General features: G+C 41.8%; 1 protein-coding gene across 12 annotated transcripts in view; it reads right to left on the bottom strand.

Annotated features, from left to right (window-relative positions):
• LOC126419156 (phenoloxidase 2-like) overlaps positions 1-14,040 on the bottom strand; it is an 87,937-nt gene that overhangs the window by 59,701 nt on the left and 14,196 nt on the right. For 2 of the 12 annotated variants that reach the window (XM_050086271.1, XM_050086270.1), the window contains exon 2: positions 2,174-2,368. The exons of 2 other annotated variants lie outside the window; for them this stretch is intronic. In XM_050086271.1, the coding sequence (XP_049942228.1) occupies positions 2,174-2,233 (60 nt within the window). In that variant the 5' untranslated portion in view covers positions 2,234-2,368. Of the gene's footprint in view, positions 1-2,173; positions 2,369-8,152; positions 8,654-12,132; positions 12,296-14,040 lie in introns of those variants that run through there. 8 more of the 12 variants (XM_050086273.1, XM_050086274.1, XM_050086268.1 and 5 more) reach the window with 7 other exon arrangements.

Genomic DNA, 14,040 nt, shown 5'->3' with positions numbered 1-14,040 from the left:
ACAAAGACTAAAATTGACCCATGCTCTGTTAGTTAAGGAGCTCAGAGCCATTCATTTTTGTAATTATCTCAGAAAGTATGAAACATGGTTTTCAGAGCTGTTGAACATTTATGAAATCATTCTTAACGAAACAAAATACAGTCATGAGAGAGGCTGTAAGTTGTGAGGAGATGCTGTTAGCTATGGTACGTTGCACTTTCTAGCCACTGGAAGAAATTAGAGGATCTCAAATTCACTGTTGTTGCACCTCCACAATCATCAAAGATGATTCCTGACACCTGGTGAGGAAACATATCAAAGGAATGAAAAAAAAGAGACACTGAAGTACACTTTGTTATTATGCGTTGGTAGCATAAATAGTCATAATAAATAATAGCAATGAAAGAAACGGAAGATACCTCATTGCTGATAAATAAAAAACTCTGTCATCACACTTCTATTTGCCTTGTCGTCTGCCTAATTAGCTCTGCCTAATTAGCCATTTTATACAACATATAGTTTTGTGTGCACAAACGGCAGTTGACCCTCTGTTGGGAAACTGGTCAGACAGTGCCATACATGGCTCTATTTGATGGGATGGACAGATCCAAGCAACTAACCATCTGCCCAATAAGAAAAACTGGTCAGGAAGTGCCTACACACATCCAATTTATTGGACAGCTAGTAAATTGGTCTGCTATCTAGGAACAGCCACAATTAAAATAAAGACCAAGGTGTAAAAATTAAGATTCAACATTTTGAACATGTATATGGCATCATAAACAGAACTTTGAATAACAAGATAAGAAAAGAGTCCAGAATTAAATTTGTAAAATAATGGCAACACTAGTTTTAATATATGTGTGTCTGATCTGTATGCCTGCACAGAAGAACTTGTGTATCATCCAAACACTACAAATGAGATTTTTAAGGAAGGTAGAAGGATGCTCAAGATTAGACAGAATACATAATATAGACATAAGAATGGTACTTAGTGTTCATAATATTGAAAAATGGTGGGTGATTAGAGAAGCAAATGGGATGAACATATTAACAGAATGAATGCAGATAAATTGCCAAATAATGTAAGTCATTATAAGCCACAAAGAGATCAGTATTCTCGAAGACCTTCAAAAAGATGTGAACATCTCTGAATGTGAAGTCACACAATGCATTTGGCCTAGACCATGAAGAACAAAAGAAGATTTGTAACAAATTTTCCCAGTCTGTTATTAAATGAGAAGTGGAGAAGTTCATAACATCACATGTGTATCTTGACTCATTTCACATCTCTGAAGATACATCTGTGAATTTAAGTGGAACAGAGTGATGGAGATAACAAAGGATCCAAACTGTCAGTTAACTAACACAAATCCATTAAATATTTGATAATATATTCTAGACATGAAAGTTTCTGGATTATTAGATCTAACTTAGGAAACTTGGTTTTTGGATGACTCACACTGACAGTGAGTAAAATATATTATTTGTTTTATACGGGAATTGTTTTATTAGTCCAGACAGGGCAGGAACAGATGGAGAGGATTATGTTCCAAATAGGCTGTGTTGTTTACCAACACAATCAAGTGTTGTAAATGGAAGAAGCAAGCAAACCACAGCATGAACAATTATTCTTGTGGCTTATAAATGCTCTACTGGTTTCAACAGCATTTCATTGAGTTCACCCCCATGTTATGCTTCAAAAATCAAGCAAACACCAATGTATTGCTTCCACATGTAGTAACCACAATTTGTGACCACTTTCAATTACATATTCATCCTATTAATAGTTAATGCGGTACAAAAGTGAGAGTATTGTGAGCGGATGTAAATTATCAAAGAACAAATGCACCATTCAAAATTACCTGAGTGAAACACACAATTCAGGGAAGAAAAGTAACACTTTGAAAGTCTAAAATTTTATGCATGAATGACAGTTCCACTCCTATAGCACATCTTAATAATCACTTTAGAGAAACAAAATTTTGGCAATAACTGCAGAGAGAATACCATTTCCAGAACTGAAAAGGAAATGTATAAAATGCTGAAGAAAAATGTTGAACTGAACATGATTTTCAGGGATATAATTTTAAGAGAGACATGGGAGAAAAATAATATTCATATTGCATGCAGATAATAGACTATATAGTGAAGTTAAGAAATATATCAAGAAGTTCACATCCACAAAGTTTACCTGAACCAGCCAGCCATCCAGCCACAGCAGGCCCCAAACCACCAGCAGCCTGAGTTCCATGTTGGTGGCTGGCCTGTTCCAACATTGGCAGTGGCTTTATATAGCCTCTTGGTGTATAGACATTGGTTCTGGTCCAAGTGAACTTGGAAAGCAGCTGCTACTAACGTTTTCCTCATAATATTGTGCCCCACTGCGCTTGATAACATATCAAACGCGATGAGACCTTAATGACACTGGGTGCAACAGCTGAAGCTATTCAGATTTCATTTATAATTACCATAAATTTAATGTAATTGCACATATTATGTGGCTAGACATTATCTATGAGACAGATAAGTGGTACAGACAGTAATTTCACTCTGAACATTTCTGAAACTCTACATGACAATATTCAACAAGCTTGAGTTGTGTTTTTCACTATTTTTTTGAACACAGGACCACTGGTAAAGGCACAGAACATTAGTGAATACATGTATTGTGACACAGGTGTAAAAATACAAAGCTGTTTGAAGAGCTCTGCAGAATGTTTTAGAATTTAAAACAGATATAATTCTTATAACACACTTATGTATCCTGAAAATACTATCCCTTTAATTAGAGTTTCTCCAACTTAGAGAGAGACACATTTTCAAAATAAAAAAGTGTGCAAAAATTATAGCTAGTGATCTCTTTCCTGATGGCAGGAACATCATAGTCTCTGATAAAACAACAGGACTATTAGAGAAAGCAAATGAAATCTTCAAGGATGGTTATGATTTGGCAGTAATTAATAAATTAATACTGAACTTAAAATGAACAGTATGTACTTCAGTTAATACTGAATGAACTCACAAAGATACTGGCAAAAGAACGTTATGAGCATCTTATACTCTTGTCATAAGTTTGTAACCGCTAATGTCTTATGGTGGCATACTATATTTATAAACATTCAGATCTTGGCCATGTGTTTTTTTTCTGGGGATCAAAGGCATAAAATATGTACAACATTTTTTAACTGCAGAATAGGATTGTAAGAACAGTAACTGAAGTAGCAGCTCTACATCTTCTTCTACACGTACGTGATTACTCTGCAATTCACAATTAAGCGCATAGCAGAGGGTTCATCGAACCAACTTCAAGCTGTTTCTCTAATATTACACTCTTGAAGAGCATGCATGAGAAATGAACACTTAAATCTTTCCGTACTAGTTCTGATTTCTCTTATTTTATTATGATTATCATTTCTCCCTATGTGAATGGGTGCCAACAAATTATTTTCACAAACTGGGGATGAAGTTGGTTATTGAAATTTCATGAGAAGATCCTGTCTCAACGAAAATCGGCTTTGCTCTAGTGGTTGCCATACCAAGTCATGTATCATTTCCAAGGCATTATCTCACCTATTTTGCAATAATACAAAAGGAGCAGCCCTTCTTTGAACTTTTTCAATATCCTTCATCAACTGCATCTGAAGCAGGTCCCACAATGCAATACTTCAGATGGCTGTGGACAAGTGTAGTGTAAGCTGTGTCTTTAATAGAGCTGTTTCATTTTCTAAGTGTTCTGCCAATAGATCACAATCTTTTATTGCTTTCCCCACAACATTATCTATGTGGTCATTCCAGTTTGAGTAATTTGTAATTGTAATCCCTAAGTATTTAGTTGAATTTACAGCCTTTAGATTTCTGTATTTTATCCTGCAACCAAAATTTAGTACATTTATTTTAGTACTCATGTGGATGAATTCACACTTTTCATTATTTAGAGTAAATTGGCATTTTTTGCACCACACAGATATCCCACCTAAATAGATTTGCAGCTTGTTTTATCATCTGGTAGCTTTATAAGACATAAGTGGCAGCATCATCTGCAAACAATCTAAGAGGGTTGCTCAGATTTTCTCCTAAATCATTTATGCACATCAAGAACATGAAAGGGCCTATAGTACTTCTTTGAGGAACGCCAGATATTACTTCTGTTTTATTTGGTGTCTTTCTATCAATTACTATGAACTGTGACCTTTATGATAGGAATTCATGAATCCAGTCACATAGCTGAGGTGACACTCCATAGATACACAATTTGATTAGAGTTACTTGTGAGGAATGGTGTCAAAAGCCTTCAGGGAATCTAAAAATATAGAATCAATTTGACATGCTCTGTTGATAGCAGTTGGGCTCATTGTACAAAACTGCTTACAATACTGGGAACCCTTATTGTACTAAATGAACAAATCTACCAGAATGTTGCAAATACCATGGGAAAAATTACTAAATGCTTCATTAATAGTTCTACACATAAACATGGGACAATAGCCAGTTTAGACTTACATTTACCACAGAAAACACACGAAAACTCATAACAGAATTTTCTAATATGGGATAAACTTGTATACTACATTGCTCAAGGGCATGAAAAAGATTCCTAAAATGCATTCATTTGAAAATGCAGCTGAATCATTCTTCACAAGTGCAGCATACTACATACTTGAAGATTATTTAGAGGACTGAGATTAGTGGTTTATAATGAAAGTGGATAACTACAAAACCCTGTCACATTACAGTAGATCATTCCAATGAATCTTTTACAAGAAAATCATATGCCAGGATCTATAGAGCATGAGAGTAATGTCTTGTCATTCTCTTGAGTTTGTCATCTCACTCATCAGGGAGAGACTCAGTGTTCCAGATGAAGGGAAGTCATAGAGACATGCACGTTCATGGTCCTGGAGTCATCAGAGGGCATCCAAAGTGTGTACATTACAAAACTATGTTTTCATTATACAGAGTGATTCCATGGGGATGTTATAAACTTTCAGAGCTCATGGTGAAGGTTAGAGGTATGAATTTGAGGTAAGGGATCCTGGTCTGGAAACAAACAAGCTGAAAGTTATAACCAGAATCATTCTGATACCTCTGACAGTGCACCTCTTCTACAGCAAGCTATTTGCTTTCTGTAATTCTGGAACAGGTAGTGCGAACCAAAACAAGAGAAAAATGTCCAGTAAGCAAGAGTTCTACAGTGAATACCTTAAGAGTTACGAGCACTTGTTCATCTTTGCTACTGTGAAACACATCTCTGCTACTGAACAAATGCTCATAGCTCTTAAGGTATGCATTTTAGAGCATGTTTACTATGTCTAGTAAACATGCTCTAAAATTTTCTTTTTTTGGTCTATACTACCACCTCCCAAAATATGGAAAGGAAAGAGCTTGCAGCAGAAAAGATCCACTATCAGAGCAATCAGAACAATTTCACTTATAACTTTTGACTCAATAATCTCTAGACCAGGGTCCCTCACCTCAGATTGATGTATTAATCCCTGAAAGTTTGAAATGTAATCACATAATCATTCTGTATTAGGTGCAAAACTGTGTATGATCAAGAGAACATTGCACAGTACAGAGCAACAGAATGATGAAGTGCAATTAAGACATGACTTCTTATTGGTAGATGGAGATCGATCAGTTCGGTCCTCCTTATTTAGATTTTGCATGGCTTACCTAAATCACTTCAGGGAAATGCTGGGATGGTTCCTTCAGCAAGGCCATGCCTGAGTTCTGTCCTATCCTTATAAATTAACTTACATATTTTATGTGTATGTATACCTGAACTATTTATTTTCATTGTATTATGATGACAAGCCAATGGCCTTGCCGCACTGGTAACACCGTTTCCCGTCAGATCACCGAAGTTAAGTGCTGTCGAGCTGCGCTAGGATTTGGATGGACGACTACCCAATTTGTCTAGTGCTGTTGGCAAGCGGGGTGTACCCAGCTCATGTGAGACAAACTGAGGAGCTACTTGATTGAGAAGTAGAAGTTCTGACCTTGTAAACTGACAAATGACCAGGAGAATGGTCTGCTGACCACTTACCCCTATATATCGACATACAGTGATGCCTGTGGGCTGAGGATGACATGATGGCTGGTCAGTACTATTGGGCCTTCATGGCCTGTTCGGGTGGAGATAGAGTTATGATGACAAACCCTTTATTCATTATGAGAAGATCCCTGGAGGGATAAATGAATGAAAAATTGAATAAATGAGAATGTTACTGTATTGTTACAATACCATGTTGTTGTTGTTGTAGTCTTCAGTCCTGAGACTGGTTTGATGCAGCTCGCCATGCTACTCTATCCTGTGCAAGCTTTTTCATCTCCCAGTACCTACTGCAACCTACATCCTTCTGAATCTGCTTAGTGTATTCATCTCTTGGTCTCCCTCTACGATTTTTACCCTCCACGCTGCCCTCCAATACTAAATTGGTGATCCCTTGATGCCTCAGAACATGTCCTACCAACCGATCCCTTCTTCTGGTCAAGTTGTGCCACAAACTTCTCTTCTCCCCAATCCTATTCAATACTTCCTCATTAGTTATGTGATCTACCCATCTAATCTTCAGCATTCTTCTGTAGCACCACATTTCGAAAGCTTCTATTCTCTTCTTCTCCAAACTATTTATCGTCCATGTTTCACTTCCATACATGGCTACACTCCATACGAATACTTTCAGAAATGACTTCCTGACACTTAAATCAATACTGGATGTTAAGAAATTTCTCTTCTTCAGAAACGCTTTCCTTGCCATTGCCAGCCTACATTTTATATCCTCTCTACTTCGACCATCATCAGTTATTTTGCTCCCCAAATAGCAAAACTCCTTTACTACTTTAAGTGCCTCATTTCCTAATCGAATTCCCTCAGTATCACCTGACTTAATTAGACTACATTCCATTATCCTTGTTTTGCTTTTGTTGATGTTCATCTTATATCCTCCTTTCAAGACACTGTCCATTCCATTCAACTGCTCTTCCAAGTCCTTTGCTGTCTCTGACAGAATTACAATGTCATCGGCGAACCTCAAAGTTTTTATTTCTTCTCCATGAATTTTAATACCTACTCCGAATTTTTCTTTTGTTTCCTTTACTGCTTGCTCAATATACAGATTGAACAACATCGGGGAGAGGCTACAACCCTGTCTTACTCACTTCCCAACCACTGCTTCCCTTTCATGTCTCTCGACTCTTATAACTGCCATCTGGTTTCTGTACAAATTGTAAATAGCCTTTTGCTCCCTGTATTTTACCCCTGCCACCTTTAGAATTTGAAAGAGAGTATTCCAGTCAACATTGTCAAAAGCTTTCTCTAAGTCTACAAATGCTAGAAATGTAGGTTTGCCTTTCCTTAATCTTTCTTCTAAGATAAGTCGTAAGGTCAGTATTGCCTCACGTGTTCCAGTGTTTCTACGGAATCCAAACTGATCTTCCCCGAGGTTGGCTTCTACTAGTTTTTCCATTCGTCTGTAAAGAATTCGTGTTAGTATTTTGCAGCTGTGACTTATTAAGCTGATAGTTCGGTAATTTTCACATCTGTCAACACCTGCTTTCTTTGGGATTGGAATTATTATATTCTTCTTGAAGTCTGAGGGTATTTCGCCTGTTTCATACATCTTGCTCACCAGATGGTAGAGTTTTGTCAGGACTGGCTCTCCCACGGCCGTCAGTAGTTCCAATGGAATATTGTCTACTCCGGGGGCCTTGTTTCGACTCAGGTCTTTCAGTGCTCTGTCAAACTCTTCACGCAGTATCGTATCTCCCATTTCATCTTCATCTACATCCTCTTCCGTTTCCATAATGTTGTCCTCAAGTACATCGCCCTTGTATAGACCCTCTATATACTCCTTCCACCTTTCTGCTTTCCCTTCTTTGCTTAGAACTGGGTTTCCATCTGAGCTCTTGATATTCATACAAGTCGTTCTCTTATCTCCAAAGGTCTCTTTAATCTTCCAGTAGGCAGTATCTATCTTACCCCTAGTGAGATAGGCCTCTACATCCTTACATTTGTTCTCTAGCCATCCCTGCTTAGCCATTTTGCACTTCCTGTCGATCTCATTTTTGAGACGTTTGTATTCCTTTTTGCCTATTTCACTTACTGCATTTTTATATTTTCTCCTTTCATCAATTAAATTCAATATTTCTCAAAGATGATGTGACTTACCAAATGAAAGTGCTGGCAGGTCGACAGACACACAAACAAACACAAACATACACACAAAATTCAAGCTTTCGCAACAAACTGTTGCCTCATCAGGAAAGAGGGAAGGAGAGGGGAAGACGAAAGGAAGTGGGTTTTAAAGGAGAGGGTAAGGAGTCATTCCAATCCCGGGAGCGGAAAGACTTACCTTAGGGGGAAAAAAGGACAGGTATACACTCGCACACACGCACATATCCATCCACACATACAGACACAAGCAGACATATTTAAAGACAAAGAGTTTGGGCAGAGATGTCAGTCGAGGCAGAAGTGTAGAGGCAAAGAAGTTGTTGAAAGACCGGTGAGGTATGAGTGGCGGCAACTTGAAATTAGCGGAGATTGAGGCCTGGCGGATGACGAGAAGAGAGGATATACTGAAGGGCAAGTTCCCATCTCCGGAGTTCGGATAGGTTGGTGTTGGTGGGAAGTATCCAGATAACCCGGACGGTGTAACACTGTGCCAAGATGTGCTGGCCGTGCACCAAGGCATGTTTAGCCACAGGGTGATCCTCATTACCAACAAACACTGTCTGCCTGTGTCCATTCATGCGAATGGACAGTTTGTTGCTGGTCATTCCCACATAGAATGCGTCACAGTGTAGGCAGGTCAGTTGGTAGATCACGTGGGTGCTTTCACACGTGGCTCTGCCTTTGATCGTGTACACCTTCCGGGTTACAGGACTGGAGTAGGTGGTGGTGGGAGGGTGCATGGGACAGGTTTTACACCGGGGGCGGTTACAAGGGTAGGAGCCAGAGGGTAGGGAAGGTGGTTTGGGGATTTCATAGGGATGAACTAAGAGGTTACGAAGGTTAGGTGGACGGCGGAAAGACACTCTTGGTGGAGTGGGGAGGATTTCATGAAGGATGGATCTCATTTCTGGGCAGGATTTTAGGAAGTCGTATCCCTGCTGGAGAGCCACATTCAGAATCTGATCCAGTCCCGGAGAGTATCCTGTCACAAGTGGGGCACTTTTGTGGTTCTTCTGTGGGAGGTTCTGGGTTTGAGAGGATGAGGAAGTTGCTCTGGTTATTTGCTTCTGTACCAGGTCGGGAGGGTAGTTGCGGGATGCGAAAGCTGTTGTCAGGTTGTTGGTGTAATGCTTCAGGGATTCCGGACTGGAGCAGATTCGTTTGCCACGAAGACCTAGGCTGTAGGGAAGGGACCGTTTGATGTGGAATGGGTGGCAGCTGTCGTAATGGAGGTACTGTTGCTTGTTGGTGGGTTTGATGTGGACAGACGTGTGAAGCTGGCCATTGGACAGGTGGAGGTCAACATCAAGGAAAGTGGCATGGGATTTGGAGTAGGACCAGGTGAATCTGATGGAACCAAAGGAGTTGAGGTTGGAGAGGAAATTCTGGAGTTCTTCTTCACTGTGAGTCCAGATCATGAAGATGTCATCAATAAATCTGTACCAAACTTTGGGTTGGCAGGCCTGGGTAACCAAGAAGGCTTCCTCTAAGCGACCCATGAATAGGTTGGCGTACGAAGGGGCCATCCTGGTACCCATGGCTGTTCCCTTTAATTGCTGGTATGTCTGGCCTTCAAAAGTGAAGAAGTTGTGGGTCAGGATGAAGCTGGCTAAGGTAATGAGGAAAGAGGTTTTGGGTAGGGTGGCAGGTGATCGGCGTGAAAGGAAGTGCTCCATTGCAGCGAGGCCCTGGACGTGCGGGATATTTGTGTATAAGGAAGTGGCATCAATGGTTACAAGGATGGTTTCTGGGGGTAACGGATTGGGTAAGGATTCCAGGCGTTCGAGAAAGTGGTTGGTGTCTTTGATGAAGGATGGGAGACTGCACGTAATGGGTTGAAGGTGTTGATCTACGTAGGCAGAGATACGTTCTGTGGGGGCTTGGTAACCAGCTACAATGGGACGGCCAGGATGATTGGGTTTGTGAATTTTAGGAAGAAGGTAGAAGGTAGGGGTGCGGGGTGTCGGTGGGGTCAGGAGGTTGATGGAGTCAGGTGAAAGGTTTTGTAGGGGGCCTAAGGTTCTGAGGATTCCCTGAAGCTCCGCCTGGACATCAGGAATGGGATTACCTTGGCAAACTTTGTATGTGGTGTTGTCTGAAAGCTGACGCAGTCCCTCAGCCACATACTCCCGACGATCAAGTACCACGGTCGTGGAACCCTTGTCCGCCGGAAGAATGATGATGGACCGGTCAGCCTTCAGATCACGGATAGCCTGGGCTTCAGCAGTGGTGATGTTGGGAGTAGGATTAAGGTTTTTTAAGAAGGATTGGGAGGCAAGGCTGGAAGTCAGAAATTCCTGGAAGGTTTGGAGAGGGTGATTTTGAGGAAGAGGAGGTGGGTCCCGCTGTGACGGAGGACGGAACTGTTCCAGGCAGGGTTCAATTTGGATAGTATCTTGGGGAGTTGGATCATTAGGGGTAGGATTAGGATCATTTTTCTTCGTGGCAAAGTGATACTTCCAGCAGAGAGTACGAGTGTAGGACAGTAAATCTTTGACGAGGGCTGTTTGGTTGAATCTGGGAGTGGGGCTGAAGGTGAGGCCTTTGGATAGGACAGAGGTTTCAGATTGGGAGAGAGGTTTGGAGGAAAGGTTAACTACTGAATTAGGGTGTTGTGGTGCCAGATTGTGTTGCTTGGAATTTTGAGGTTTTGGAGGGAGTGGAGCTGGAAGTGGGAGACTGAGTAGATGGGAGAGACTGGGTTTGTGTGCAATGAGAGGTGGTTGAGGTTTGCTGGAAAGGTTGTGAAGGGTGAGTGAGTTGCCTTTCCGGAGGTGGGAAACCAGGAGATTGGATAGTTTTTTGAGGTGAAGGGTGGCATGCTGCTCTAATTTGCGGTTGGCCTGTAGGAGGATGCTCTGAATAGCCGGTGTGGATGTGGGAGAGGAAAGATTGAGGACTTTTATTAAGGATAGGAGTTGACGGGTGTGTTCATTGGCTGAGTTGATGTGTAGGTGAAGGATTAGGTGGGTGAGGGCAGTGGATTGTTCAGTTTGGAACTGGTATAGGGACTGATGGAAAGAAGGGTTGCAGCCAGAGATGGGAACTTTAAGTGTGAGGCCTTTGGGGGTTATGCCAAATGTCAGACAAGCCTGAGAAAATAAAATATGCGAGCGTAATCTGGCTAGGGTGAAGGCATGTTTGCGGAGGGAATGTAAATAAAACTTAATGGGGTCGTTGTGGGGGTATTGTGAGGGTGACATGGTATTAGAAGGTGGAAAGTGTAAGATGAGGTTGAAATGAAAATGAAAGATAAAAATATATGGGGAGAGATAAGGGTGAACTAGAAAATAACTGGAGATCTGGTATGAAAAAATGCGAAAAAGTGTTGGTTAAGTTGATCCTGTGGTGAACTTGGGTTGGTAGACAGCGATGTGCATGAAGGTTAGGTGGTTGTGTTGCCGCTAAAACACGTTAAAGGACGGAGAAATTCGGGAAAATTTCGAAAAAACGTGTAAATGTATTAAAAGGCGTGGTGTTGTGGTGAAAGATTACGAAAATGGGGCTAACAATTGTAAATAATGACGTTAAAACCTGTGGAGAGCGGCTAAAAATGATCAGTGATGTACGAAAAACGGAAGTGGAAATAAGGTAAAAGTTATTAGAACTAGCCGAAATGGTTATTTAATACGTGAAGGTAGCTGTTATTGAACTAGAAACGGTTAGCGGTATTGTTGAAAGCGCAAAATAAAAATTTTTTGGTTATGGTTTGGAAGTGGGTTACGTATTATAGAGTATATATAGGCGGGATAAATTTGTATTACGGTAAAAAGGGAAGGTGAATAGAAAGTGAGACTACTGGTAAACGCAGAAAGAGAAAATAAAGAGAAAATAAGACGACAGGAAAGATTTCGAGATGCAACAGCGACAATAACAAACGTAATTGTTGGGTTCAAATTAATGATATGGTTATAATAGAGGGAAACATTCCACGTAGGAAATATATATCTAAAAACAAAGATGATGTGACTTACCAAATGAAAGTGCTGGCAGGTCGACAGACACACAAACAAACACAAACATACACACAAAATTCAAGCTTTCGCAACAAACTGTTGCCTCATCAGGAAAGAGGGAAGGAGAGGGGAAGACGAAAGGAAGTGGGTTTTAAAGGAGAGGGTAAGGAGTCATTCCAATCCCGGGAGCGGAAAGACTTACCTTAGGGGGAAAAAAGGACAGGTATACACTCGCACACACGCACATATCCATCCACACATACAGACACAAGCAGACATATTTAAAGACAAAGAGTTTGGGCAGAGATGTCAGTCGAGGCAGAAGTGTAGAGGCAAAGAAGTTGTTGAAAGACAGGTGAGGTATGAGTGGCGGCAACTTGAAATTAGCGGAGATTGAGGCCTGGCGGATGACGAGAAGAGAGGATATACTGAAGGGCAAGTTCCCATCTCCGGAGTTCGGATAGGTTGGTGTTGGTGGGAAGTATCCAGATAACCCGGACGGTGTAACACTGTGCCAAGATGTGCTGGCCGTGCACCAAGGCATGTTTAGCCACAGGGTGATCCTCATTACCAACAAACACTGTCTGCCTGTGTCCATTCATGCGAATGGACAGTTTGTTGCTGGTCATTCCCACATAGAATGCGTCACAGTGTAGGCAGGTCAGTTGGTAGATCACGTGGGTGCTTTCACACGTGGCTCTGCCTTTGATCGTGTACACCTTCCGGGTTACAGGACTGGAGTAGGTGGTGGTGGGAGGGTGCATGGGACAGGTTTTACACCGGGGGCGGTTACAAGGGTAGGAGCCAGAGGGTAGGGAAGGTGGTTTGGGGATTTCATAGGGATGAACTAAGAGGTTACGAAGGTTAGGTGGACGGCGGAAAGACACTCTTGGTGGAGTGGGGAGGATTTCATGAAGGATGGATCTCATTTCTGGGCAGGATTTTAGGAAGTCGTATCCCTGCTGGAGAGCCACATTCAGAATCTGATCCAGTCCCGGAAAGTATCCTGTCACAAGTGGGGCACTTTTGTGGTTCTTCTGTGGGAGGTTCTGGGTTTGAGAGGATGAGGAAGTTGCTCTGGTTATTTGCTTCTGTACCAGGTCGGGAGGGTAGTTGCGGGATGCGAAAGCTGTTGTCAGGTTGTTGGTGTAATGCTTCAGGGATTCCGGACTGGAGCAGATTCGTTTGCCACGAAGACCTAGGCTGTAGGGAAGGGACCGTTTGATGTGGAATGGGTGGCAGCTGTCGTAATGGAGGTACTGTTGCTTGTTGGTGGGTTTGATGTGGACGGACGTGTGAAGCTGGCCATTGGACAGGTGGAGGTCAACATCAAGGAAAGTGGCATGGGATTTGGAGTAGGACCAGGTGAATCTGATGGAACCAAAGGAGTTGAGGTTGGAGAGGAAATTCTGGAGTTCTTCTTCACTGTGAGTCCAGATCATGAAGATGTCATCAATAAATCTGTACCAAACTTTGGGTTGGCAGGCCTGGGTAACCAAGAAGGCTTCCTCTAAGCGACCCATGAATAGGTTGGCGTACGAAGGGGCCATCCTGGTACCCATGGCTGTTCCCTTTAATTGCTGGTATGTCTGGCCTTCAAAAGTGAAGAAGTTGTGGGTCAGGATGAAGCTGGCTAAGGTAATGAGGAAAGAGGTTTTGGGTAGGGTGGCAGGTGATCGGCGTGAAAGGAAGTGCTCCATTGCAGCGAGGCCCTGGACGTGCGGGATATTTGTGTATAAGGAAGTGGCATCAATGGTTACAAGGATGGTTTCTGGGGGTAACGGATTGGGTAAGGATTCCAGGCGTTCGAGAAAGTGGTTGGTGTCTTTGATGAAGGATGGGAGACTGCACGTAATGGGTTGAAGGTGTTGATCTACGTAGGCAGAGATACGTTCTGTGGGGGCTTGGTAACCAGCTACAATGGGA

The sequence above is a fragment of the Schistocerca serialis genome, chromosome 9 (genome assembly GCF_023864345.2).
Source record: "Schistocerca serialis cubense isolate TAMUIC-IGC-003099 chromosome 9, iqSchSeri2.2, whole genome shotgun sequence".
NCBI lineage: Eukaryota > Metazoa > Arthropoda > Insecta > Orthoptera > Acrididae > Schistocerca > Schistocerca serialis.
Note: the sequence above shows the minus strand (reverse complement) of the source record. Positions and strands in the feature narration are given on the sequence as shown.